This window comes from Branchiostoma belcheri, unplaced genomic scaffold (genome assembly GCF_001625305.1).
Source record: "Branchiostoma belcheri isolate BF01 breed outbred unplaced genomic scaffold, Haploidv18h27 scaffold1, whole genome shotgun sequence".
NCBI lineage: Eukaryota > Metazoa > Chordata > Leptocardii > Amphioxiformes > Branchiostomatidae > Branchiostoma > Branchiostoma belcheri.
In genome coordinates, this window is record NW_017802379.1 from 3,007,527 (window position 1) to 3,030,857 (window position 23,331).

The window sequence follows — 23,331 nt, forward strand, 5'->3', positions numbered from 1 at the left end:
TTTGCTGAAACATTGGTGATTTCAAGCATCCTGTGTTAGCAGAGTTATTAAGTACACGTAAGGTCATATCAATTTGATTTCTTGTTTCTCAGATTCACTTAAATTCTTTTATTTGAATAAGATCAGATATGTCAAGTAGGATATGAATCAACCCCAAAATGAATGTTAGTTTCCTGCAAATAGTTGTGGAAGGTTTGCATTGAATGATCAAAATTCCTGGTATATTGAAGGCTAGATGTCTGTTTCTTTTCTGTTTTTGTTTTTCTGGTATTTTTCTGAAATAAGATGTTAGGTTGCTTGAATATAAACATTTACTTAAAATCGATTCAAAATCAAATGTTTCATAGCAGTGCATTGCACGTTTTGTGTTTCCATTTTGTGATCTATCATTTTCCTGACTTGTTAATGTTGTTGCAAACTTCTTGGTAATCCACTAAGCCTAACAGCATTCCATTTTGCATTGTTTTTACCGTTAATGGATGCTACTCCAAACCCAAATCTTTGGACTTAGCCTATCCAAACATTTATCTCTTCAAGTGCTAATTACACTCATCACATGCTCTCCCCATGTTGGTGACTGTGACAGTGGTAATGTTTCACATGACTTTCTCTTATCAGCAAAATGTACCTTTCGTTTCTATTTAATATAGACTCTAACTGTAAAACTGTCATAATTCTCTGACATTGGGTTGTTTCGTTGAAGAATGCTGGTAATTTTTTGTAGGTTGTCAATGAATTCATGTACAGGTTTTCAGAGATACACAATTATGGACATATATGTATGCTTGAAAGGCAATTAAAGCTGTAATTTTGTGTTACATCATAAATAGTTGAGAATTAAACTGTATTCAGGCTGATATAGTATACCGAGACTTAGAATTGGTAAGTACAGATAGGATTAGGTTGCTAATGAAAAGGTGGAAAAGGTCTTGTGTACATGTATGTGTGTGTTTCTTTTCAAATTGCTCAATGCCTCCCTACATAAATGCATGCAAAACATTGATTAATGTGTCAGATCCCTGGTCCAAACAGAAATATATCTGAGGAAAAACCCCCAGAAACAAGGGAAGAGTGTGATGGAGAGGAATACTTAAAGTGCCATTTTAGTTACAACCCTATTGGGGTGCAACATTGGTATAGCCCATTGACACCCCTATTGGGATGCTAGACTGGTATAAGCAAGTCCTTTTAAATGTAAGCCTCACTAAAACATGGCGTGCTTGTAGATTTGTTACTTGACCCCCAAGGGAGTGAAGGATTGTTTTTGGCATATCTGTCTGTCTACCAGTCTGTCTATTTTCCCTTTTGAACTAACACAATGTTATACATCTTAAATGATCTTAATTTGGTCCATGAGACTGGAAAGATTGCAGAGCAGTATGGGTAAGGTGGTGACATCTGTCATCTCTGAATACCATTTTAATATGCTAGTGTGGAAGATGTTGTGATAGGGACCTGGCAGTTCATTACACTCTCCTGCATACAAGTATACTGCAACATGTAGTCCTTGTCTGTGATCAAAGTACTTTCACTCAACATGGGATTTATGCCTCCTTCATCTGATACAGTCAAAGAATAACAGAAGTCAAGAAGACAAATATGCTTTCAGTTTTTCTTACTTTAAATGCCATGCACAGGGAGGAACACTAATGGTCTTGCATATTGATTTTACTGAGAAAAAGGAGGCTAAAGTCATTTCAAGGCCACCCCAGGCATGGCCTTACGCGGCCCTAAGGGCTGGGGCTTATCCTAGTTTCTGTAGCGTAAAGTGACAGATCACGAGCTTCTCCCTTGGCAAGCTCCTAGTCCACCACCGCAAATATCAATAGCGGCATGCATCTTACCTAAAAATGGTAGATTTTCCGTTTTCATTATGTGTGCTCAGTAGATTTTGGGCAAAAGATGCATGTTATTTCTTGTAGTCTTGGCATATCTCCTGGAAGCACGCCAGTATCTTTCAATCTGTAGTTGATGGGAGAGTAAAGAATTTATGTAATTCATGTGGATCTATTCTTAGTCAGCGAGACTTGGTCGGGGAGGTAGAGAGAGCGAGAGAAAGATCGACCCCGTCTATACCAGGCTACCATTCGTCATGTGCAGTGAATAGAGGTGCCTACAGATGGGCTGCTTCGATTGGAGTTGTCGTATTTCTCTGCCGGAGAAAGCCGTGTGATGAAGGAGCGCCATTATGCAGGTTGAAGCTTCTGCCGGCTGGACTAGGTGTGAGTGAGGGGTAGAGTCCCTCGTGTTCTGATAGAGATAAGATAAGGTGGAGATTTGGAAAAGTCGTAGGCATTTGTTACAAGGCCTCTCTGCCCTTCCAAAGTGTAAAACTTTGACACATGGAGGCTTCAAAGACGAAAAATGAAGAACGTAAGGCAGAGTCGTGCTTTGTAGCTGACAAGGAAAGATGGCGAGGTGGTATCAGTGCTGTACACAGAAATTGGAGTCACTTAGAAACTTAAAAGACTTGGGAGAAGAAAGAAGTTTAAAAAATGGTAGATTATTGTGAAGATTAGGTAACCAAGTTGTTTGTTGAAAAATGACTTACGAACTTCAAACAGATTGAAGTTTACTAGCCTCTAATATCACTTGCAAGAAATTACTGTCAGTAGTTTTTTTCACCTTTAAATTTTTACTACAGTGACTGATAATGGTAACGGTAGTTTTTGAGTATTACTAAGCAGGTCAGAAAGATACTTAAAGGGCTTTGCAAATATCTCAGTCAGTCTGTAACACAATAAAAGAACCATATAATTAGGTCAAGAAGATAATGGAATGAAATAGCATTGCCCTGAAAATGAAGAATGTATTTATTCTCGTTGCTTTCATTTCAGCCACAAAGTTCAATATTGCAGTCTTTTTCCCATCATTGCAATGATTTATTGCATTATCTTTTTTATTTATAGAGCCATTACATACCATGAAAGGTTTTGTTTTGATTCCAGCATGTCTTTTGGAAGGATTTATGTCGAAGCAGACACACCACATGTAGTTCACAGTGTGTCATAAATAATGTTAACCTAGATAGTGTAACTGGGTCAGCGATTTCATCTCTGCTGTTATTACTACGTGTACATTTTGTACATGCCCAAGGGCAAATGTTGACTTTGATGGATACTTAAACAAGTATGAGAAATAATGGCTAGTTCATCCCACACATTGATGGATTAAACATCTTGACCAGATGGAAGAGCAGTATCTGATGACCAGATCTGTATCTTACAGAGTGTCACTGGCAATTACAGTATGGCTAAATTGATAGTTGAAGGGGGGGGGGGCAAAAAATGTCCATGGCCAGGTGTGAGAGAAACTATTTCATTGGAAGAAATGTCTCAGATCTTTTGGTAGTGAAGATATAAGATGTGAATTTCCAAACATATGAAATAAATAACTTTAATCAAAGTGATTGTGCTTTATGGCAGTTGAAGATATGAATTTGAATGTTGCCAATATCTACCTCTTCCACAAGAAACACTACATGTAAAAAGAGAATGATTGATTTAAGACATGTGAACATTTACGAGGAAGTTAGTAAGTTAGACATTTACAAGGAAGGTAGAGATCTCTGCATTACTGTAGTTACATGTATTCTGCAGTACCAACTGCAATCACATGGTGGCACCTGCTGCTACTGTTGCAGGACAAGCATCTTGTCTCTATTAATTATCACTACACTAAATATTACTAACTCCAAAATGCTTTGTAGTGGAAGTCTTGAGATTTTAATTATATGTATTACTTGCACAGTGATTGTTATGATATGCAAATCATCAATAAAAATGGTCTACATATTTACCTTAATTACAGAATCTTAAGTAATAGTTGTCTGTTTTTCTATCCTCCAGTCTTGGTGGGTATCCTCCCTTCACTGATGAGCGGAAGGACATGAAGTTGGAAGAGCAGATCATCCGCGGCTCGTACCAGCTACATGAGAAGTACTGGAGAGGAATCTCTGAAGATGGTATGTTACAGCATGTTAGGGCATTCAAAAGTTCTGCAGCTAGGACAAAACATGGATCACTTGTTTGTTGTCGTTGCTATATGGCTAATATGGACTGTACAATTCTGTGATGTTTGGACAAGATACATGTAGACCCATTTGAAAAATACCATTGACACATCTACGTACATTTGCCATGTTTCCTTAATATACTGAGTTTTGCTGATGACACATATTTGTTTTTTTAGCCAAAGACCTCATCAAGAAGCTGCTAACAGTTGATCCCAAGAAGAGATTCACTGTGACTCAGGCACTCAACCACCCATGGCTTAAGGTGGGGCCAGGATACATTTTTCTAACTTCAGAGTGTACCAGTAGACGTATTGTTTGCATGTTGTGTTACATGATACAATGTAGCTCAACTGTCACTGTACATGCACAAAATTTGCACATACTACATTAGTAGTGAACAGAGAGAGGACTTAGTTGTCTATTATGTTGTTCCCTCAAACTGTCTCTTTAGGTACTGATGCAACGGTTAAGCAAGATCACAATTATGCCATGCTACATGTCTTATAAATAGCTTAATTGTAATGATGGTCAAACTTTTGTCTTTCTGACTTCATAAACAATACAGTATGCAGGTAAAACATGTAGTTTATGAACTTTAAGGACAATATAATACAATTTTTATACAATGGAAGTTAGCTTATATTGATGGTATCATTTATTAATCAGCAATGATCAATTCTAGGACCCCGAGATGACAGCCAAGGCAAACAAACTGATGTTCCCAGCAGCTTCTGGAATGCCTCCACCACTTTCCACCGTATGTGTCTATTTTTTTGATCACGAATGTCAATTCTACAATCTAGAGATAGGTCAAGGTGGATAAGTCATCAAATTACCCATAGTTTCAAGGAGAAAGGGATTTTGTATGTACAAATGTACATCATGAGAGAGGCTTCTGCTGGGTGATTTTAGGCCATGCTGGTTGTTTCAGCAAGACAACCTACCTCATAAAAGAGTAGGCATACAGGATGCATTGATTGTTATATGATGATCTTCATGATTGCTGAATTATTTCTAGAACTTCCTTGCTAATTTAGATTTCAACATTCAGGTATCTTTTTTACCCATCAGTTTTATGTCTTTTGACATGCTTGCATCAGTTCTGGGCCTCATGCGGCCTTGTAATCCATGAAATCAAGTCAGTGAAGCCTAAAGTGGGAGTCAGTTTACCTTGCAATTGCGTACCCTTTCCTCACCAAGGCACAAGAAATGTCAAAGCTCCAGCAAGTTGCAAAGTCGACCCCATTTGTATGCATTGTCCTCCAATAACATGATGGTATCAGCCACTCCGGCAGGTAGCCCGGAATTAGAGGCTTGGAAATGAAATGAAAGGGCCTTCTTGGACTTTGAGGAATAACATGAGCTTGAAAATTGATTGATACAGATTTGATCTTGAGCAGCTGGAATCTTCTTATCTGAAAGGAACGCAGAAACAAGCACACCTAGATTTCAAAGTTGTTACTGATTGGCCACGGGGTTAGGAGCAAACGAGTGTGGAAAGTTTTGGGGGATGTTGTATGTACATTTTGTAGTTAGTTATGAGTGCCTCAGTCACTTGTCTACAGAAGAGGCCAATGGCTTGTAGATGATAGGAAACAAGGTGCCCTTGAAGTTATTGCATGTGTGCAGATTGTACAAATGGTTTTTCTATCCCTTTTCTGGTAGGCCAGTCTTAGGAGGTAATACATACATGATGTATACAGTCTGTGGTACTGACAATGCTATTGGGAAGAATTTTAAAGGCATATAAAGATGTCTGGTTTTTGAGTGATAAGAATGAGTTCCAAAAAAAGGAGGGGAGCCAGTAAACATTACTAACTACACGCCCCCACTTCCTGAATATCTGCTTGAATGTGAGTCAGATTATGACTGTTGTCATTTGGACTGCAAAATTAATGTAAAGCTGCTTGTTGTTTGTTTGTTTGTTTGTTTGATCAACTGCTCCCGTCATGTATCAGTAAAGTCTCGTGTGAATAAGGTCACGTGCTTGTAACCATAACTATTGCAAGATTATGCTGTGAAGTGATTGGTCATTAATTATCCCGATGAAGGCGACAGTGGCCCCTGATAATTTGTGTGTTGGAATAAAGTTCAACGTTTTACTATGATTACTACCAACAAAGATGAACTTTCATGATAATTTGTTTGCTTGTTGTTGTTGTTTTTTTTCACAGGCAAGCAGAAAGAGACCCCACCCTGGCCAGGAGGAAAGCCACGACCCTAAGACCTCCTCCCCCGTCACCCCGACCCTCCCCACCCCTCCACCACCCAAGCGCCGGGTAGGAGACGAAAGCTCTAGTAGCGGCGGGAGCGGTTCATCCACGTCCACTTCCGCCATGTCTGTGGACTCACCGCGGTTGTCGCACACCGGAATGTCTGACGGTGTGCAAGAAATGATCTTGTGCGAGAAATAATTGGGTGACGTGATGTAGAACACACAGTCACTGGGCCACAACTTTTCAGTAATAGATTTTTCCCAGTCTGCATGTCAGCTGTAAAACTGTCTTTTAGGTACATCACATGTACGCATAGTTACAAAGTAGAATAAACTCAAGAAATGTTTAATTCTAATGTAGGTTTTTACCAAATGCACTCAATACTGAAGCTGTTTATCTCTATTTCGTGTGAATGATATTAATATAGTTACAATGTAACTATATATATGTAGTGTTGTTTAAATGCCCCAGACTGCAGGATACGTTTCTCTATACTAGTTGGAAGTAAGATTGTGTTGTTTTCCGTCTCTCCCTCTGTGTTGCCCCCTAGGTTAGACCAAGGGACCGGCGGCTTATGGAAGTACACTTGTAAAGGCCTGCCAACAATAACAACCATCCGTCAGGGAACAGCTAAGCGGACTCAGGGCCAGTATGGACAGGGACCTCATCATCTTCTGTCGGCTCTATCTCTCTCCCCTGCAACACTGCCAATGATTTTAGCCATATTTCAACGCATGCTTCCAAACTCTACAATTCATGCTTCAGTACAGATAGATTGCTATGCCGCTTTCCTGTAGGAATGAACCATTTTAAGGGGTGGAAGGAACCGGAAAATGAGAAAGAACTGTGTAGTATTACCTAGTCTGCTCTTCTTCCTGTAATTTATCAGCTTTGTACCGCCTGAGCTCTCTCTGTACTTGCACTCTTGCCACTTCTTTACAATCTGCCTGTATAAGAAAGCATTACCCCTTGCTCTTGTGTGGTGTAGGTTTCCATATTGATGTGATAGACACCAACTTCTGACTCCTAGCAGCTCCCAGGGAGCCATGAAGGTCATTGCCAAGGGTGCGCTCTATTGAAAACATGGGCACATCATCACTTTGGTGATGGATTCTGAATGGAGAGCTCACAGCAAAAGTGGCAACTTGTTGAAAGGGAGCGCAGGCTTTAATGTTTTTCATCTGAGAGGCGGAATAAATGGTGCAAGGATGTGTTTATGATGTGGGGAGGGGGGTGTCCTTGAGCTGAGTAGGAACAGTGGCAGAAATATTGTATAGAACTTAGTGTGGGGGAGTATAGCATAAAAAGAGACAACGAAGCAATGTTTAAATGTTAGCCTCTTGTATTGGGATTAGTATGTGACTACTAAGTACTTGCTAAAAGACATTCCTTTATACAACGTGGTTTCCAGATACATGTATCTATCATGCCACAAATCTATGATATCTTCTAATCTATTAGCACTTTGGAACTGTACAGAATATACAATGGAGGATGTTACAAGTACTACAGTGAGAGCACTCCAATAGAAAAGATTCATGTTTGGAAACTAGCATACTGTCATGTGCCACCCTTTAAGCAGTAGATGTCAAATACATACAAATGCATATTAGATGGACTTCTTAGCCTTTGACATGAGCTAACTTTGAGAAGTGTTACAATGTTATAAATGTCAGGAATTATTAATGGCATATTGGATGGTGTATCTATCGTTCCATTTTAGAAGTAGATGTTGTTGACTTGTTCCAGTAGAATAGTGCAGTGGTTAAACCAAGCATTATACACATGAAATAGAGATATTATGTATAGGTAACTAGCTTATTATCATGATATGATGCCACAACACACTGCCACAGTATTTACAGCTAAATATGAATGTACTTAAAAATGTTTTAGAAAGCACACACTGGTCACTAAACTGTTTTAACCAAAGTACTGTATAGAATATACTCTCTTCTATGAACTAGCAGCTCTGTTTATAATGTTACTAACTAGTGCTGAGTGAAATAAACTGTGGAAGCTGCCAACCAGCTGACTTCTTTGGCTCATTTGTCCATGTAACTCTCATCTCACACACACACACACACACACACACACACACACACACACACACAAATCATTTAGTGTACCAAGGAATGTAGTACTACATGTACATGACTCTCCATGTATACATCGTACATCAAAGCAACCTATCAGTTGGATGTCTTGTTCACATATTTCATCGTAATATGATTCTACATCTCACACATAAACTTCAGGGTGATAATAGTAAAATATTTTGTACAAAAGATTTAGATCCTTCTGCAGGTTCCACGGTTTTGACGGGTGTCATACAATTCAGGATGACATGCCAAAGCACAGAAGATTTCCCTGTAGGAAGGAGGAGATAAAAACATTTATTTGAAATCTCTAAATCATAGCATTTACTATTTAAAAAAACATTTAAAGTTGGTTTAAGTTGTCTTATTTCACATGAATGATTAAGAAATAATCCATAATTCAACCAATTTGTTTTGGGTTTCTAATAAATAGAAGGCTGACATGACGTAAGTCAAGTCACATGTAGTTACCTTGATAATGTTGTCTACTGTCTTGCTAGGTAGGCCAGGGATTGCTTTCAAGTCTTCAACCTGGAAGAGTTAATGGGTTACATGTAATTAGCAATGAACTACCATTTTGTAACTGAAATATTTTCCATTCTATTATACATAAATACATTCCAATCAAGAAACAGGAGAAGGCATTGGTCTATTTCAACTTACAAGAAAGTACATGTATGTACAAAATGTATGGTAACCATACCATGGGCCCACCGTAATACTAAATATACTTGACTCTTGAGGAGTCATTTTGCACTACCTAAGTACCTATCTGTCAAACTCCAACAACTATTGCCCTCGGACACTGATCTGAACTTTGTGAGTACTGAGTACTGACTAATGATGATCTCCCAGCCATGGAGACTTGTTATATCCATCCCTGGGCCATGTAGTCAATCCACAGGACCAAGTTTCTCCTGTGGCGATCACCTTAGTGTGGAAGACGCAATTTGATTGATTTCCACCTCATAATGGACTGCATGCATGGAGGATAGCAAGCTTCTCCTAACTTAGTGTCCAGATAACTTGAAGAAGCCTCAAGACTTGACCTGTGGCACCGTTAACAGACGACAAGCCATCTTACTTAAGAAACATGCCTGCTTGATATATATGCAGTCATCATGCATTTAAGTAAAATATTAAGGTCATTTTTAAAGTCACATCTGATGTTCCTTTTCCAATTTCTTTCTGGGCAATTTGGCATTTTTGAAACTGAAAGTACATAAATGCCCTTCAGTGCAGTTGTGTATCATTTTATTTCAGCAATTTTCATAAGTTCAGTTAAGTTGGACATTTATACATCCATCGTGACTAATGTTGATATTACCGAACTCTGTCATTTGCGATATATTTTCATGAGAAACAGCTATGATCCTCACTCTCAAAATTGACAGGCTGAGTTTATCACAACCCTTCAACGGCTTAATCATCCAAAATAATGATAGACAAGCCCAGTTTGTTTGATAACTTCGTGTTGGCCCCATTCCTTACAGTGCATTATACATGGAGTCAGCTATAATCACGAAGGCACTGGTACTGATGTATTTATATAGCGGCTGACCCAGATAGCCATAACCCTGGTCTGAGAGGTCTCTGCTCAGACTGACCACCATCAGCTGGTCATTAGCGGCGGCGGTCAGTGATTGGACCAGACCATCGTCCGTGCGGTTCTTCATTACTGTTTACACTGCCTGTGGCCAATATTCCATCCAGTCCTGTCAGACTCTCTTAGGATTTAACCGACCCAATCTGCCGTCTTGTGATCGCACTGAGACCCATTAGGAACGGCCAGGCAGTATTTATTAGTGGACACTTCGTTAAGGACCCAGGCCGTGATGTGACATCCCACCCGAAGATTTAAAAGTTTTGCAAATGCTTTAAATGCACTAACATTTCTACCCAAGGGGCTACATGTTATAGGTTTGCTACATTGTACCTTTGGCTATACTAGTAGCCTACAGGGAAAAAAGGTGGGGAAAAAACATGCATACTTGGTAATAAAACTGCAGACCTTGGGGTTGTATCATAACTACTCAATGACACCATCTATATGATTGATGACCATCTGATCCCCAGTCTGTTCAACACAGATGGTGTGTCAGCACTTATTACCGTCAGCAGTGCAGAACAGTCCTTAAAAGTTTGATAAATCCATTAGGGATGGCGAGCATTTCCTTAGATGCAAAACATCAGTGCTGATTCTCCTTGTATGCTTCTGTAACAGACCGTGACTAATTGTGGCTGCCTAGCCGTTCCTAATAGCTCAGTGGGCTGGAAACTGGGTCTATTTGTAATTGATCTGTAACCCATGTTTGTTTTATCTACAGCCTGGTATTGTGAGCCTTATAAAGTAAAACTAATATAAAAGGGTCTCCTCTGAAGATTAAAATTTCTTGCTCTAAATATGTGCTACCACTAGTATTTGGAGAGTGCTTGGTTTAGATAGTAAATTATACAATTTCTGTAAGTCTTCTCTGGCTGCAGCTGATTAATGATTAATCAGGTTGATACAACTTTACAACTAAAGGCAATTATAGTGCCAGAGGCTTTTACAAGCCTTTCACTATATTTCTTTCCTTGCTGGTAAGGTTTCAACTTCAACATACACTGTAACAGTTAATGTAGATTACTTCAGTCTTATGTGTGATTGTTAATTTTCTTTAACAAACTCATAAAGACTTGGTATATTTTATTTAGTATTTAGAGTTATGATACCTGTTTGAAGGGACCGTTCATTTGCCACCAGCCCAGGATGAGGCGGGCTCTCTTGTCTCCGACACACTGTAGGGACGTCAACTTCTTCAGCTTCCCGCTGTTCAACACATCCAGCACTCCAGCAGCTGCGGAAAGTCAACACTCATGAATTTCAACAACTTTTCACAGTGAAACTACAATCCAGCTGCAGTGGCGTCAGATAGACTGTTTGAATTGTGACACTGTCTGACAGTTGATGTTGAGAATGATGTATGATTGGATTTATGCAGCTACAAATGTTAATAACAGTGGCAGTGCTCAATCTTGTGAAATTTTGCTGAAGTAAAATCTAATGATCCATCCCATTGAGATCATGAAACAGTGAGGTAACTCACGGACAGGGCATTGTTTCTACATGGAAGAATGATAGATGTACAGAGAGACTCGGTCACAAAGACCATGCTATAGTCATAAGTTACATAACCTGTGCTTCCATTATTTATTTTAGGGCCGATCTTGCATAGCACAGAGGTCTTAGAAGCCGATATTGCTGAAAGCTGTACCAGGAGACATATGTTTGCTAGCAGCAAGTCATTCCTCTTCAATGGGGCTTGCCTCAGAAATTCAATTTACGGTTGGACAATTTGTGTGCAAGCCCATGGTAAGGCCTCTTCAACTTGTATCCTTGCTTTTCAGACATTTTTAAAGTGAAAATTTAGCAAGACAGGACATAATGAAAGCAAGAGGCCAGTAGGAAAACTTGAATCTGACTGTATTCACTCCTTAAACTGAGCACACCAAGGTACAAACTTGGCCCCCAGACTGTTTACCACCTCGTGGTTGGGCTGAAATGTCAAGCTTGATCGAGCACCTAATTATGGTGAGCAACAGATACCATTACTGTTTCAACATATGACTATATGAGCATACCTTGATTATAGAGAATAGTAATATAAATGTTACTAGTTATGATGCAAATGATGCAACATAAATACAAAACACAAAAATAGTTACAATGTTGGATCATTATGTATGTACATGTAATGAATACACACACACATTTAATTGAAGATTAATGTATATCATAAACAAGTTATTAGTCATTCCATCTTGTTTGTTTTCCAAATACATGAGGGCAATTTTGTCAAAATGAAAACAACAAAAAATAAGCAAAGGTATTAAGAAGATTACTTTCAGAAATTTTCAAACATATCAAGGGGCAATAGCCCACAGATCACACACCAAAAAGCACTAGAATCTACAATGTAAATAAAGACTTTTTGAATTTGTGAATTTCCGAAGATATTTCTAATCAGCATGCTTCACAATATTACAATTATCAACTGTGTTCACCTCTACCCTATCCAGGAACGAAAATGTCGATATCAGACTTTTCCAATTTCCTATACTAGGACCTGCCTTGATCTTTTACATGAATAAATCATACTATAATCAATAAATGTGATCAAACATTAGCAGGTTGTAAGACAAGTGCATAGTCAGCAGGTTATCACATGTGGTCTTATGGGAGTTGACTTATAGGAACAGACAGTCTTCTGAAAAGATTGGGTGTCAAATTTGTAGTATAGATTGTGTCTAAAGCTCCATACATCGAAGAACCAAAATAAAGAAATTCAAGCAAGCATAAGAGACAGTCGCAAATTTGAGGTAACATTATGACTACATCACTTGCATCCAAAAAGTAATTAAGGCTTTTCCTAGAGCAAATTGTTGTGCAGGGGGATTGCATGATTAGGAAATTTTTGATGAGCAGTAAGGAATGGAAGGAAACTAATTAACTGAATTTCTGCAAAATAATCTCACACAGATTATGGTCTAACTTATGATTGACAGATGGGCTATGATTCCATTCAGGAAAATTGAGGAGCAGGCACATTTTTAAGGAAGGAAAGATGAACAAGTGAATATGTTATGCTTGCTTCCAGCTACAAAGTTGCTCGGAAGCAGCATTCCCACAAGACTCCAATGTGGAGGGGCACACATTTCGAATATTTGAGTCAATGACATTTTGAGAAAAAAATGTACATGACACCTCTGAACACCATTAAAGGCTTCCATCTGGAAGGAACACATCATGAAACTTTGCAATCATGACTCGTAAATCAAAGCTATATTGAAGTCTTTGAAATGTATACATGTACATGTACATGTACTCACCATGCTTTTCCTGTAGCTCAGGATTTGTCTCCAACTGCCACTTGCCACTGCCTTTCCCTCCTTCCTTCTTAGTTTTTACCTGTTATTGTTACATAATGTTAACAATGACACTAGTGATTATATCCAAGGTAAAACCACCTAGACCATACAGTTGTTTGGCATCAAAGTTCCCTCCAGTTCTAGATTTTCTTTCAGTTCAACAGAACTTTTGAAACTTTAACCGTGAAAAGCTATACACCACACATTCTAAGAGGTAAATATCAAATGACTTTATTTTAATTTTAAGGAAGATCTTACCGTGTCTTTAGGCTTGATAATCCTGACAAATTGAATATCAGGTGAGTCCTGGTCCATATTCAATGGCTTCAGTGGGCCAGCTGAAAACAGCAGGAGGAAGTGTGTTAATAACAGCCACGTTATGAAAATCAGCACCATGGACAGAGCCAGATAACACCGAGAACAAAGTATATACAAATGTATGCTCTCAAGTGTGCATAAAAACATACATTACACTTCAAATACATTCTATTTGTCAGTGTAGTACAGTAAATCAGCACCATGGACAGAACCATAAAATGTAACAAACATGCATCCAAAAGTAAATGTCATCATACCTATTGAGGATAAAAAAGCACTTTACAACGGAAACTTATTGCTTTATGGCTTGAATAGGTGCTTGAGAGGCTTTTGCCATGATAAAAGTAACAAAAGAGAAAGAATCTGAGACAATTAACACTTTACCTTGCACAGGTGAGACCATGGCCTTGGGTTTCTCAGTTTCAGCAACTTTCTTCCTGCGGATGAAAGAGGTGCTGTGCTTGAAGAGGACATCGCTAGTCAGCTGCTGGCACAGCGGCTGCTCATTCTCCTTTGCTGTCTCTGCAGCAGCCTTTTGCTGCTCCTGTTGTTCTTTTAATTCCTGCAAGCAAGAAAAACCAACAATGACATTTATGTAGATTTAAATGATGGGACCTTGTACAAATGAAGTGAAAACTAAACATCTTATACATTTGCAAGTTAAGATCTGTTATTATGATACGTTTTACAATACAGTAACTAAATGTTTTACCATTGTGAGTGCTATACTGTTTACCCTGCAAAGTATCTTTTTGCAAAAGTCAGCTTCGTAAATTTCAAGCAAAATCATACATGGTTTATTTGCTTGTAACATTTTACACTTCATGAGTAGCGGTATCTACTGGTAGCACTGTACCTAATAAGCCAGTACTGTCTAGCTCTAAGCTGCCAGTTGAAACAGTTTTCCAGAAGATATGCTCCTGCCCCCCTCCCCCATTCAGCCAAGGTCACAAGGTCGTGAAACACAAATCAATAAAGCATCTCGAGTGATTATCCCGTGGTAATATAAATGTACTCAAAGAGAGTCATCAGCTGCCTGCAAGGAAACCTAAGTACTATCTAAATCTCTTTTTTTTCAGTTGTAGAAAGACATCATGGGTCTGTCAGTGTTATACCTTCACAAGAAAACGTTTATCTTCATTGAATAATCCCCTAGTTTAAGTGGGCGCTCTTGTTATTGATCTTATTGGAGTAGCTAAAGCCCATGTAATACTGTAAGCCCTCTAAGTGCACATTCCCTCCGTGGAAAGCTTGGATGCCGGCCACGAGGGGGTTGAATTAAGGGCAATCCGATGAGTTGGCGGATAATTGGATTTCGAGTCGTTCCTGTCCACCATTAGGTAAAAGGAGTCGGGCTCGGAATTAGTTTACTCTGAGAACCAAACCCTAGAAATGAGCCTATTATTTTTCCTACATAGACCTTTACAATATTTTAGACATTGCTATACATATACTTAACTTTAGGGTGCGTAACTTCAGTTGGGGAGCTAAAAAGGTACAAGTGGTGATATGAGAGGGATACCATGCCCAAGACACTGTGAATTAACAACCCACACGCCCCTACAACCTCAATAACGTTATGGGACCTTAACCTTATTTTTCAATCATCCTTTTCAACCACAAGTGAAGTAACAATCCAGCCAAGTAACTGCCTTGGTGGAGGTTAAAAGTCTGAGAGAAATAGCAACAAAGTACACCAGGTTTTCTTGGGAAAAAAGCTTGACACGCAATGCTTGTTCTCCATATCTAGACTTGTAGTAGTACATGTACAAGAATGCCTGCTGACACAGTGTGACGGGAAGCTTTAGAACTGTACACACACCTGAACTCTGAGAAGAAACAACATTGACCTCTATTTCAGTGTCGATAACATTCAACAATGCACACGGTCAGCTTTGTGAATAAAACATGTGTTTTCAATACTCCATTTGGCATTAGAACATTGACCGAGCACGCGCCCGTAACAATGCCCTTCAGCGGGTGTCACATTGTATTATCTTGTGCCTTTCTAAGCCCCGGCTCAAGTGTGCGCTTTTGTCCGTTAAGTGGCCTCTTGAGTGGATCCGCAAATGTGGGATAATGGATCGTACTTTGGTCATTAAGGAAAGTCAGCGAAAGCGGGGATGTGGACTTCGTGATGTCTGCCCCGCCAAGGTCAAAGTCGGGATGGTGACCTTTTACTTCCTGTGCATTATGGGATCAGACACTGATGCATAAAAGTTTGATGACTGGGATCCTTAAGGAGGATAGGCATTATCCTGCCTGAGAAAGATAGCACGTGGTTGCAGTTTGAGATAGTGGAATCATAGGATACAATTGCTATAATGCGTGCAACTGTCATCTGTAAAGATTTCTGGTATTGCGTGGATTGGTTAAAAAATTCTGCCTCTCCTCTCTTGTATTATTATCTATTATTCTCAAACTATATAGCACATTAGCTCATGTCTCCTGTAAAGAAAAACAAGGAAAAGTGTGTATTCTTATAACACAAATAAGTCTTACTGACTCTATATTGCTCCTGTAATGTCCGATATACATTGTATGTCAACCATTTACATTTATTTACACACACACAAACACACACACACACATACAATGTATCCTATGTCATTATTCCAGCCTTAACAACCACTGAAATTGAAAAAGCCCTGGCTCTCTTATTCACAAAGCCGCAAGACTCAGTTGCTAAGTCAGCTTAATTATCTTGGACCTATGTGGTCATGGTGTGCCCTTTGTTGCAGATGAGTGATGATCCACAGGTGGTTTGCCAGTAGATATCGGCTAAATTTGGTCGTTTGTCATCCAGTCTCTGCAGACTCCATTGTCCTGGAGTCTTAATTATTGACACTCATCCCTCGTGCCTTGGCTCCTTCATCCTGTTTACCACAATTTTGTATTTTCATGGAGTCAAATCTATACTGGTAAGCACCTCCATCCATAGCATTGCTATAAACAATCAATGCCACCCAAAACATAACCTTCTTGGTGAAGGTTCTCAACACTTAAATTGGCAGTCAGTCTCTCATGTATAAGGCCTAGGAACAAAAATTTTGTGTTTCCTATTTTCCGACCGACCCTACAAAAACTCACCCTAACCCTTTTTTGGGGGTGGACCCCTGCAAGGAACATACTAGGTTTTCAAGCTGATCAATCTTTTCTAGCTCCATGATCTGACACCTGAGTGATAAAACATTGTACAATTGGTTTTCTAACATTGGCATTGAAAATAAAAGTGTCCTCATGCAAGTTTTACTTTGTTAAACTGAATTGTATAAGTTGGACTCTTAAATAGATATCACTGAAGTCTAAAAAAAAAGAAAAGTAAAAAAATAACCCCTACCCACCCACCCTAATTTTTTCAGGACTCAAACAGGAAACACAACATTTTTTTCCTAGGCCTGGTAAGTTGCTAGCTCACCCGTAGCTGTTTTCTGCTATCCTCCAGTTTCTGCAGCAGTACCTCACGGCTCTGTCCGGGGGTACCACAGACCGAGGCTCGGTTAGCAGTCGTCAGGACGGACTCACGACGCATACGGGCCAAGATGGCGGTCTCCAACTTCTCCAGACGATCCACCATACTGGTCTCAAACTTATCCTGTCTTCTAAGCAAGGGGCTGAGTAACAAGTACAATGGGTTTAATGAAGAAAGCTCGACATGACAATCGCTATTTAGAATAGAAATATATGCATGTACATGTACAACACAAATTAGGACTGTGTATGGCAAACTTCTTTTTTACAACACCAACAAGTACAGACAAAACATGTTAAAACTGTGCATCAGGACATTATGATAATTCATGTGTAATTTTCTTCTGTAGATAAGTACTATTAGGTTTAACTTTTAAGTTTTACTCAAATCTTTGCTAAAACTTGCATTGCAATGCTACATTTGTTGCTGTCAAAAATATATACATTAAATGCTTAGGAGGGATGCATATTATAAGCTAATAACAAACTAAATCACTGATAAAATTGCTCAACACAAAACGATCCTCACACTAAATACACCCCTTAGGACAACAATGGTATGGTCCACACACCTGAGGAAAGGTGCTGGGAGTTTTGCCGGGGTCTGTACCACTGCAGGTGTGGTGGGGGTGCAGGGTTCCTCTATCCTCACTCTCTTGCTCGCTCCATCAGTGGCAGAATCAGCTGGCCTCTTCAGCACGTGAGGTCTCACTGTTTCATGGGAGAAAGATTAACAAAGCAGTTACCAGACCTGCAGTTTTACGCAGTCTCACTAGAAGGAGCTTTAACCATGTTGATATTGCACCATTGCCATGTCTGTGCACACTAGAATGTTGTCAGCAAATTGCCATGACTTGTACGACAACGGTTTTTGTTCAATTAAAACTTAAAGCAACCACATTTCTTTACCAATGCTTTCCCTGGTGAATGGCCTATTGACAATCTGTTTGGACTTGGCTGCAAAGTTGAGTGTGGTGTAGGTATCAGTGTAGAAGGACTCCTCTGGTGCTAGGTTTACAATCATACAGGCATGGCTTGTTCCACCGACAGAATCCTGGGGGAAAGACAAATATTCAAGATACACCAAAGTCAGCCCAGATGTACATCAAAATAGGAGAGGCCTTTCGTGTGTCAGTTACCTTTTTTGTATTTCTGAGTTTTGACTGATGTTAGTTATATTAGGTCTTAGGATTAGTTTGTTCTTGTGCTTCAGTGCTGAGCTGAAATAATCACTTGTAGATGAACATATATGCATCAGTCTGGCTCACCTGAAGTAGGCGTGTCAGCTTGCTGTCACGGTATGGGACTCTGGCCTGGATCAAACAAAGAAATATGCCTACATTGAAACACACCAAAGAACTCAGGCATTTTTCACAATATTCTAAATAACATTTGGAGTGCACTGAAGCTGTACAACGATGAAAAGGTAGCAGTGCTGCCCCCTACCTGTCCTGAATTTAGTGCATCTACCACCTGCCCCAGTACAAACAGTGATGTGTTGATGGCTCCGCTCTCCTTCAACCTGACATGGACACACAAGATAGCATCAGTCAAATAATCAATATGCTAGGGAGTAAACACTTCCTTATTTAACAGTAAGATTCTTACACTATGTACTATCAAAATACTCATCACAGTGACTGTTACCACTCCCTCAATATGAGTATCTGTTACATGTACAATGATTGTCTCCACCATACCTGATGCCCTGGTTTCCAGTTTTGCGGTTGTCCTCTGACCCTGCCAGGTCGATCAGGTACAGTTTACCTGTCAGCTGTCTGAAGGGTGACACCTGCTGTGTCTTTACCACCTGTGAAACAAACCACAACAGTTGTTGAAAAACATAATAATTGGTTCCACACACTTAATGGCTGTGTCTGATTTAACTTTTTCTTAAGTGAAAAGTTACCTTCAGCAGTAGTATGGAATGGCTCCTACTTGATCTGCTGTTCAACTTTGTAGATGCCGTGGTCCTGGACAGAGAAAGGAAAGACAACACAAGCTTATTTAGCCAAAAGAACTCCATATATGGCACATATTTGCATCTACCTCCCATTTCTACCCTTTGCTAGTGCTTACTAATGTGGCTGCAATCTGCTGTATTGAAGATGATTAGGTCTCATTTACTTGTGTTCCTTTTATCATTTGGGATACCCAGATAATGTTTCCCAAATAACAAAGGTTGTGGTATCACTAGCTTCATACAGTGTCTGTCTTTGGTACACTTACCTGTTCAGGCTGGCAGGCACAAAATGTTTCTCAAACTGTTGGAAGTCTGTGATGGTTTTCTGTAAGGAGACAGGTTTATGTGTCAGGAAATGGTGATGATCATTCTATACGATGTACTTTGTTCAAACATGTTATCAATACTGTTATTTTATGAAATTCTGTGAGAATACAATCACAGAAGCGGAATAAAGCTATAGACTAAACAATGGATTCCAATTTCCATGCTGGGCGAACCAGCTGGAATTTGATACCAACTGTACCTCAGACAACCCAGGTATGAAGATATTCCTGTCTCTGTCTTCACGTATCTGCAGATCATGGTTCTTGGTCTCAAGGAGGTCATACACCTGTCAAAGATAAGAAATTGGAAATGAAACCTGTTTAATTTCACATACACATGCATTACAACATAATTTACTACTAGTACATGTAGTAGTCATGTAAACCATTGTACCAGCCATGCAAGTTGCAGTATTAAGTTGGCGAACCAGGAATTTACTATACCTTTTCCTGGTATATCTCCAGGTAGGAGACAGCAATGGAATATGCCCATTCTCCGTCTCCTGCCCCTCTCTCCTTGGCAACAGCATTCAGCACACCGTATACACTCCGAGGGATGATACCTGGATCTTCAGAGGTCCCCACCATGGTGTGAGTCTTCCCTGTGTGTTGAAAGCAATGTGATTGGCAAATGTATCTACAATGTATGTTTCAAATGTTTTGAATTGTCTGTTTTCTGCAATATGTGATTCATTCAATCATTGTACAAAGCCTGTATAAGAATATTGTTTTAGCTTGCAGCTGCAGTTTCTTTACACTTTTTTGTACAATTTCTAACATTTTCTTAGAGGTGGTTATTTTGGATTCTCAGGCTCTGCTCATTATGTGATATGGCCAGTGGTGTAACTGAATTTCTACACTGATTTTGCAATATTTAGTATGTAACTTACTATTGAAAGTGATAAAGACCCTCAGGCAGGCCTGTAACTACTAACACTAGTAAACAGTGAGGTAACATATGGGTCTGGACCTTTTGGTCTAGCGATTATGACATTCAGTTGTGAGCTGACATGCCTCATTACACAACTTACCTGCTCCTGTTGGTCCATAGGCAAACACACTTGCATTCTGCCCGTGAAGCGTGTGTTCCAACAGGTTCTGGACAGATGTCGTGAATATCTTGTCCTGGCTGGTGTCTTTATCATAGAATGCATCAAATCTGAAAAAAAGATTTGAATCACCATCAACCTTCACCGACATACTAGTATTTATATCAAACTGTCTCACTCTGGTACATGTCAATTATTTTGATTTTTGACACAGCCTCAAATTTTTTATGGGATTATTACTAGTACATACTGTTACTGTTAGGTATACTAAGTTAGTCTTAGTAGCTTAGTAAGGCAAGAGAAAGCAAGAGAAACATTATATCAAAATCAACTGGGTTTTATCAAACCTACTCATATTTGAGAGATTCCTGGTCGTTTCTCCAGTTGCAGATTTCCAGTGCTTTCTCCCCGAGCCCCCGAACTGTGCTGCCCTTCTCCTGCTGGGCTTTGTCCAGGAAGGGCCTGAGTCTCACAGCGACCCTCACCGGTACTGGCCCTCCATTCCTGGCTATCACAGACCTACAGGAAAGGAGTATGGTTGGTAAAATATTGTAGAAATTTGCAAAGAGTTATATAATTTTTGTCTAAATAAATCCTGAGTTTGAACATGGACGACTGTGGAACCCGACTGTGCTGTGTCGTTTTCGAGCATGATCTGTACATAAATTTTACGTAGTCTCTTGGTACGAAACAGTATCTCACCTGTGGCGATGGAATCCTGGAGTCGTCATATTGCTTCAAGAAAGCTTCTTAGAACTATAATCGTAGCTAATAAACCACGATTTTCACTACAAAAACAAGTCGTGTACGAAAAAGATTTGAGTCCTTGATTGAATTTGGAGCGTCTGTTTCATTGACCAATCAGCATCCAGAACCGTGCTCTCGCAGAGTCCCGTCTGAATCAAATCTCGCGAGAACAGCTTCACGCAAGCGCAAAATTTTGCCGCCATTTTGTGATTTTTAAAGGCGAGTCGATCAGTTCTGTTGGTTTATATCGCGAAAAACAGCACTAATAGCCAAGTTGATAACGATTCCTTCGGCCTGTAGGACAAGTATACCCGTTTGAAGGAAATCTGAAGAAAATTGAAGCTAGCCCTTTGTCCAGTAGACTGGAATTTCCGCTTGTTTGGGCGAGAGTGTTTTGGGAATGCCCCCCTCCCACGGCGCAAAATAACAAATTATTTTCAGCAATATTTATACGTTCTAAGTGGTAATCGTGATGTCCGAGGACGAAGATTTTGAGATCCCGGCGAGTGATGACGAGCTGGCGGCCTCGGAGAGCTGGGACGCCGAGCACAAGAACTACCAGAGCTGGGAGCCGCCGCCTGCTGACATCGCGTCTCTGTACGAGAGGTTAGAAAAGGACGGAGTTATCGAGCTCCAGATGAAGTGTCTTCCCAGGAGAGCTCCAACACCTAAACCTGAGGAGACGGAGACTAAGGAGGACGAGAAAGAGGAGGAAAAGCCAGAAGAGACGCCGAGCAAAAAGTACATCTATACATTTTTGCAATTTGACAAGTATAAAATTGTGATTATGAATTATTGTGTAACGTTATATATACTACTGCGTGTAGGCAGACATGATAATTTCATAAGATCAAGGATGATGACCAATGTTGTGCTGTTTGGAAATGCACCAAGGAGGTTAAATACAAGGAGGTTAACTTCCTAACCTTGAATGCACTAATTTTTGTAAGTACAACAAGTCAGGTGAAAGTAGAATATGCATAACAAAAGACTCATTTAGTAAAAGTTGTGAACGTGTTTATTTTTCTCACCCTTCCCAATCCAGGCCAGCTGTTCCCTCCTTTGACTTTGATGAGTTCTCAATGGAGACGACACCTGCCAAGACATTCACACCTACAAGGAGAACTCCAGGTAAGACACTAACATTATTCACCCCACCAACTAGGAATAGCGTATGATATGCCAAAAAGCAGTTAGCGTATGATTGATAGTTGAAGATATCACACCTTTATATTTGTTTGTATTACATGCTGATTTGCATTTATACATCATACACATCTTGTGAGTGCATCTTGAATTTTTTTTTTGTCAGCTTGAATCTAACACTGATACTTCCTGCTGTTTTGTTCACTTCAGGAAGTAGACCAACACCGAGAAGCGGTCAGCGAAGGGTGGCACGAATGGACAACATCATGTCCTCCATCATGAGACACCGCAGGCAAGACCCCGATGACACACCGGTCAAACCATCCACCAGTAAAGACTCTGAGAAAAAGACTGACAACACCGAAGGAAAAGGAACTAAAAAAGAGGAACAGAAACAACCCGAGAAAGGAGAGGGAGAAAAAGAGGTACCCCCGGTGGTTAGTACAGAGAATGTAAAACAGGAGCCAGTGGAGACACCCCCTGCACCACAGAGGCCACCAAGCAGAACCAGATCTAGAAGAAATTGACTCACCTGCTGACCATTCAACTATTGGTACACACGTACTGTCATCTGATGACAGTGGGCACAAAACTATTCATGATCTCCCTTTTTACAGACCTCTTCTGGTCAGTATACTATAAGAACCATTCCAGACCAGTGAGATGCAAGCATATTGTATAAGGCTTGTGTTTTGTAAAACACGGAACTTAAAAATAAAGATATGTCAAGGAGATACTTTTCAGCAGAATGATTTCTGGGGTAATAGTTTTTTTGGCCTGAGTGGAATAGGTGTAATCCACATATTGTCTAATTTGAACTTGAGTGATAGCCTTATTCAATTGTCTTTGACCTGTCATCTAGTCCTATGAATAGTATAACGTAATGTCAGAATGACCAAATACCCTTGAACAATTTGATATTCAATAGATTGGCTTGAATTTTAGGACGCACATGACTTGGTATACTCAGTCAGTTTTAGGCAGTGACTGCAGTCAGAACTCAGATGATCAAGTCTTCCTCCAAACCCTCAACTTTCACGATGTCCTCTTGCCAACTTGTCTGAGAACCG

General features: G+C 39.8%; 3 protein-coding genes across 3 annotated transcripts in view; 2 read left to right on the plus strand and 1 right to left on the minus strand.

Annotated features, from left to right (window-relative positions):
• LOC109464726 (serine/threonine-protein kinase Chk2-like) overlaps positions 1-8,197 on the plus strand; it is a 145,298-nt gene extending 137,101 nt beyond the window's left edge. The window contains exons 12-16 of the mRNA XM_019761799.1: positions 3,849-3,964; positions 4,192-4,277; positions 4,698-4,772; positions 6,190-6,397; positions 6,782-8,197. Of these exons, the coding sequence (XP_019617358.1) occupies positions 3,849-3,964; positions 4,192-4,277; positions 4,698-4,772; positions 6,190-6,397; positions 6,782-6,786 (490 nt within the window). The 3' untranslated portion in view covers positions 6,787-8,197. The remainder of the gene's footprint in view (positions 1-3,848; positions 3,965-4,191; positions 4,278-4,697; positions 4,773-6,189; positions 6,398-6,781) is intronic.
• Positions 8,198-8,363: 166 nt separating this feature from the next.
• On the minus strand, positions 8,364-21,193 carry LOC109464743 (kinesin-like protein KIF22). The gene is made up of 19 exons (XM_019761823.1): positions 21,071-21,193; positions 20,720-20,887; positions 20,351-20,478; positions 19,764-19,921; positions 19,520-19,606; positions 19,260-19,318; positions 18,940-19,003; positions 18,731-18,840; positions 18,477-18,552; positions 18,299-18,343; positions 17,940-18,084; positions 17,603-17,741; positions 16,978-17,173; positions 13,944-14,121; positions 13,500-13,579; positions 13,203-13,281; positions 11,046-11,170; positions 8,802-8,861; positions 8,364-8,601 (listed from the first exon to the last, which is right to left on the minus strand). The coding sequence occupies exons 1-19, from the start codon at positions 21,097-21,099 to the stop codon at positions 8,569-8,571; spliced, it is 1,959 nt and encodes a 652-aa protein (XP_019617382.1). The 5' UTR covers positions 21,100-21,193; the 3' UTR covers positions 8,364-8,568.
• A 106-nt stretch (positions 21,194-21,299) lies between these two features.
• LOC109464734 (PAXIP1-associated glutamate-rich protein 1A-like) lies at positions 21,300-23,002 on the plus strand. The gene is made up of 3 exons (XM_019761812.1): positions 21,300-21,856; positions 22,161-22,246; positions 22,472-23,002. The coding sequence occupies exons 1-3, from the start codon at positions 21,588-21,590 to the stop codon at positions 22,786-22,788; spliced, it is 672 nt and encodes a 223-aa protein (XP_019617371.1). The 5' UTR covers positions 21,300-21,587; the 3' UTR covers positions 22,789-23,002.
• Positions 23,003-23,331: the final 329 nt, after the last annotated feature.

Bases quoted from the DNA above. Each gene is read 5' to 3' on its own strand.
- LOC109464734 (XM_019761812.1), top strand. From the start codon at position 21,588: ATGTCCGAGGACGAAGATTTTGAGATCCCGGCGAGTGATGACGAGCTG. The intron at 21,857-22,160 runs GTACATCTATAC...TTCCCAATCCAG, and splicing joins GAAGAGACGCCGAGCAAAAA to GCCAGCTGTTCCCTCCTTTG. The intron at 22,247-22,471 runs GTAAGACACTAA...TGTTCACTTCAG, and splicing joins ACCTACAAGGAGAACTCCAG to GAAGTAGACCAACACCGAGA.
- LOC109464743 (XM_019761823.1), bottom strand. From the start codon at position 21,099: ATGACGACTCCAGGATTCCATCGCCACAG. The intron at 19,922-20,350 runs GTAAGTTGTGTA...TTCAACACACAG, and splicing joins CTATGGACCAACAGGAGCAG to GGAAGACTCACACCATGGTG. The intron at 19,319-19,519 runs GTACAGTTGGTA...GTCTCCTTACAG, and splicing joins TCATACCTGGGTTGTCTGAG to AAAACCATCACAGACTTCCA.